This window comes from Pisolithus orientalis (genome assembly GCF_024613125.1).
Source record: "Pisolithus orientalis strain OTSU chromosome Unknown F5J12scaffold_12, whole genome shotgun sequence".
Lineage (NCBI taxonomy): Eukaryota > Fungi > Basidiomycota > Agaricomycetes > Boletales > Pisolithaceae > Pisolithus > Pisolithus orientalis.
This window is the reverse complement of record NW_026260793.1, coordinates 171,101-175,945: the sequence shown is the minus strand read 5'-3', so window position 1 is coordinate 175,945 and position 4,845 is coordinate 171,101. Positions and strand designations below refer to the sequence as shown.

The window sequence follows — 4,845 nt, the reverse complement described above, 5'->3', positions numbered from 1 at the left end:
ACTGGAACAGTACCTCTGAGTCTACTGTAACTACCAACAGGACAACTGGGCTGACCTACTGCCTCTGGCCAAGTTTGCTTACAACAATGCCCCTAGCACTACTACTGGTTTTTCACCCTTCTTCACTAAAAAGGGCTACCACCCCAACATCTTGGTATACCCAGAGTGCAATCTTACCTCTGCTCAGGCTTGTGATTATGCAGTAGACCTAGACTCACTGCACCAATACCTATGTGAGGAGATGACCCTTGCCCAACCATGGTACCAAGGCCTGGCTGATGCCAAACACATGCCAGCTCCAGACTTCAAGGTTGGTGACCGAGTATATGTCAAGGCCAAATACTTCCAGTCAACTCAGCCTTCCAAGAAACTCTTGGAGAAGAACCTTGGGCCATACCTGGTCATAGCTCAGGCCAGTACCCACTCATTCACTCTGCACCTGCCAGACTCAATGTGCACAGTCCATCCAGTCTTCCATGTATCTCAACTCGAGCTGGCTGTCCCTAACACCATCCTGAACTGGACTCAGCCACCACCCCCACCAGTTGAAGTCAATGGTGAACTAGAGTTTGAGGTGGCTGAAATCCTTGACTCCAAGGTTGACCAGCATTGCTGGTGTTGGCTTCAATACTTAATCCATTGGACCAGCTATGAAGGGACTGAAGAAGAGACCACTTGGGCACTTGCCACTGAGCTGGACAATGCTTTGGACCTGGTGCAAGAGTTCCACTCTCACTACCCTGGTGAACCCAGCCCATACAAATGAAGACCAGTATCAACTGACCTTGACTTCTTTTCTGTTTCTCTACCAGTATCTAGTTTCCTTTGACCTCTTACTTACCCTGTTTTCCTTTTCCTTGTTCTTCTCACTTTACTATACAAGACCAAGACTGGACCCCTGGCATTGGCAGAAGGGAAAACTAGACCATTATGCTATGATGACTACTTGGCTTCAGCCATGTTTTCATCTTCCCCCTTGGCTTCCTCTTCCTTGCTGTCACACACCAAAGGTGTTGTGGACATGGTTACAGCTGACTCTGCCTAACTCATTGATGAGTTGTGTGCAATGCCCATGCATGCAGATGAAGACTAAAGGCCTCATGCATAGAAAGACTGCTGGATGTGAACAGTCATCCTTTGCACAAGAATGAGTTGTCAGTGCTAAAGAGAAAAGAGGAAGCAAGTTAAGCACACATTAAAAGTTTTTAGTGCCCATGTACAGCATTCTGGTTTTCATCGTATCTCCACTGTTTCCAAAGATATTGACTCTGTTCTCACACTCACTTAAAGTGCTCAGCCCCACTGATTCTTCCTTCCAAATGTGGAGAGGATCCTCACACCCTATGCATTTCTACAGCACTCCATCAAGTCAGACACTGATTTCACCTAAGTCCATCAATCATGGCCACCTCTTCGTCAATCATCTTGCTTGTCTCATTTGCCAGACACAGTGGCTATGTATATCTGCCAGGTGTTCCCACCAGCTTCCATCCTGAAGTCCCCTGGTTCATCCCATCATTGTCAGCCCCATCTCATCCCATGCAGCTTGGCCAGCATGTTCTCCTTGTCAGTATGACTTCCAGAAGGACATTCTTCAGTTGCCTCAGGTCTGTCACTCAGTTAGAAAGGTCTTATGTGGTTGTTTTGGTCTCCCCTCTTGATGAAGCATATGGATCATTCTTCCCTGCTCCCTGCACTGTCTTTATTCCAATCTTGTCCATCATTCTTCCCACATCATGACAGCTGCAGCATAGTCTACTGTTCTCCAGCCTCCCTGATTGCATCCATGATGAGTATGATGTGCATCTTGCCTTCTTACTGCAAGATTCAGCAGAAGACATCCCTCCTTCTCCTCCTCCTCCATCAGAGCCCCATTCAAGAAGTGTTTGTTAACTTTGCTGAGAGGATGAAAGGGTGGGAGACATGATTGCATATGCTCCCATTGCCCCACAGACCCCTAATGCCCTAGCCCCTTTGATGCCTGACTCATGCCCTTCAATTATGGAATTAATGCTTCCTTATCTGGAAACACTGTCCATCTGTCATGCCATCTTTGGATCTAGAGATGTCTCCACCAAGATCTGACTTGCATTGCCACCCCCTAATGTGATATCAGTGTGCTTACTCAGTTTCTGATTCTATTTGACTCATTCTGTGATATTTTGACTATCCTTGACTTGTTTATTGCCAATACTTACCAATCCTCTTTGCTTGCTTACTTTTCATTTCTTGCTTACTCATCATGCTTACTCAGTCCTTACTCATTACTTACCAAGCATTTGTGCCTTGTTTGTCACAAGCTGTGCTCCCCCCACAGTATATAAACCCCCATGTACTTAGCTACACCCACAAGCAATCCACAAGTGAATCAGAAGCCATTCACTCAGAAGTCAGCTCAGCATACCTTGTTGTTGGCAGTTGAGGCTCATTTGGAAGAGTCTATCTGTCTTCATTCATATCATTGGTAGTTGAGGCTCTATGAAGGGGTCTATCTACCTTCATTCATTATCTGAAGTATCATCTGTGCTTTGTCAGCACACCTGCTTAGTCATCCATCTACTCCTGCATAACTTGTCATTGACTTGTGCCAGGAGCACATCCTAAAGATCATCATGCCAGAGCACTTTTGGCTGAACACCTTCATTCTGTTCAGCATCTTCCTTCCAGTCATCATCCATTCATCTACTCCTGCATAACTAGTTGATGACTTGCACTAGGAGCACCTTCCATTGAAATTCCCCCACTTTAGGTTTCTCTGCCCTCCAGGTTCCACAGAGGTAAACCACCACTCACTCATATTTGTCTTTGGTGTTGGATTTGTTTGGTTTATACCAGCTTTCCACACTTCAACTCACACCATCCTTTTTTTTGACAAAGAGGACTGGTGCAGCATAAGGGGAGGAAGTAGGCTGAATGAAACCAGTAGTGAGGTTCTCATCAATGAAAGTCCAGAGAGCTTGCAGCTTGACTGGGGACAGCAAGTAGATGGTGCCAAGGGGCAAGGTTGTTCCTTCTTCAAGCTCTATCTTCAGGTCATACTCCTGGTGTGGTGGGAAGTGCCAAGTCCTTGGCCTTGCTGAATACATCAGTGAAGTTGTGGTACTCTTCTGGGACATTGGGTAAGGCTGGAGGAGAGGAAGTTGAGGCAGATCAGGCTTGAGCTGAGTTCAAGGGGCAGAGCTGAAGTTGGAACTGGACAGACCCTTCTAGTTTGCAGGATGTGCAAAGGCAGCTGCATTGATTAGGGAAATGAGAGGGGCCTGAAGGGGGGTGCAAGCCAGAAAGTCGGAGACTGGTACAGATGGTGCAAGGCCAGGTTAGTCACTAGGACCAGAGTCAGGAAGGCTGGTGGGAGCTGGGCTTACAGGGGGTGTCAACAGGGTTGGCATCCCTTGTGCAGGAATCTGGAAAGTTAGACTGCCCAATACCCAATCAATCAACAGATTGTAGCAGGTGAGCCAGTCATGTTCAAGGACTATCTTACACTCAGAATCCAACAGGGCTAGATACAGGGTTACTGGAGTGACATCGCTGGACACAAAGTGGATATTGACATCTGCTGCTTGGGTTATAGTAAAAGGGGACATTCCATTGAAGAGCCAGAGTTGGATTGGTGAGACTGAGTATGGGGTAAAAGAGTGTTGATTAGCAAATTGAATATCTATAAAACAATGAGTGGAACTGGAGTCCACTAAGGTACGAAGCCAAGGTAATTCTGGGTTTTCTAATGTGACATGGGGTCAAAGAGTTTGGACTGGAAAGAGCAGATGCACTCAAGAAGTGCAAGATCAGTGCATAAAAATGTGATTCACAGTTTTGCTTCAATCTCTGCCTGATACCTAACCTCTTGGCTTTGTCATTGAGCTGCCCACCCCAATAGTGAGATGAGTTGAAGAATGTCACAACATGAGTGGTCTTCATCATCACTTTCTTCATCAGAGGACAGGCAACAATATCACCAATCAGTGTGTTGAGACTGTGCAAGAAGCATGCAAAAGTCTACATAGTTCATCAGAGGATGTAATCTGAGACTTATGCAGGCACTCACAAGAACCCACAGATATATTTCCTGGAATTTCTGGTGGAATGCTTGCATTACTGTCAGGTTATCAGTTGTGACAGCAATGAGGTTCTTCCCATCATTGATCTCCAACTTCTCTATGGCCTTCTGTGAGACCACAATGAGATTGTCAGCTGTTCCTTGGCAACCTGTCATGTCCTCCAGTATGAGAACAATTGGTTGGTGATTGACTTCCACTGCAACTGAGCCATAGAAACTCCACTTCAGCTGATCCTTCCACCCATCCAAGAGTAGTGTAAGCTTCTTTTGAGGCTTTAGTCTGAGTGGGTCTTCTTCCTGTACTTGAACAGCTTCACTATCAAGAAGATTGTGGGACAGTACATATCAGGATGGTGACTTGTATGAGGAGCATATACATAGCATACAAGAAATAATGGAAGAACTTGTCATCTGCAGCCATGAAGGGTATATTGGCATGAATAAACCACCTGGACTGTCACCACTAAACTGTGAGTCAAAGTGTGATTCAGTGGTGTAAACCAACCAAAACCAACACAAGACAGTAGAAGCAAGTGGTAGTGTGCCTCCATGGTGCCTAGATGACAGAAGGTCTTATTCAGGCAGGTTTTTGTAAGGTACTACACTCAGGGATGAGTACAGAGGGTTGGGGATACTCCTGACAAAGGGGGAGCAGGAATGTGAGAGGAAGCAATGGGGCAAACTACTGTCAGCCTACAGACAGATGGATGGAGACTTAATTTGATAGTCTGAGCTGTTCTGGGCTTAGGGAGGACCTGGAGCAAAGTATATTGATGATAAGCAGC

General features: G+C 46.0%; 1 protein-coding gene across 1 annotated transcript; it reads right to left on the bottom strand.

The window, feature by feature from the left end:
* Positions 1 to 3,771: 3,771 nt before the first annotated feature.
* On the bottom strand, positions 3,772 to 4,111 carry F5J12DRAFT_679022 (uncharacterized protein; the record flags this gene model as incomplete). Its single annotated transcript, XM_051740223.1, has 2 exons — positions 3,772 to 3,999; positions 4,049 to 4,111. Coding segments are annotated over 2 exons (291 nt in total), but the record flags the coding sequence as incomplete, so codon positions are not given.
* Positions 4,112 to 4,845: the final 734 nt, after the last annotated feature.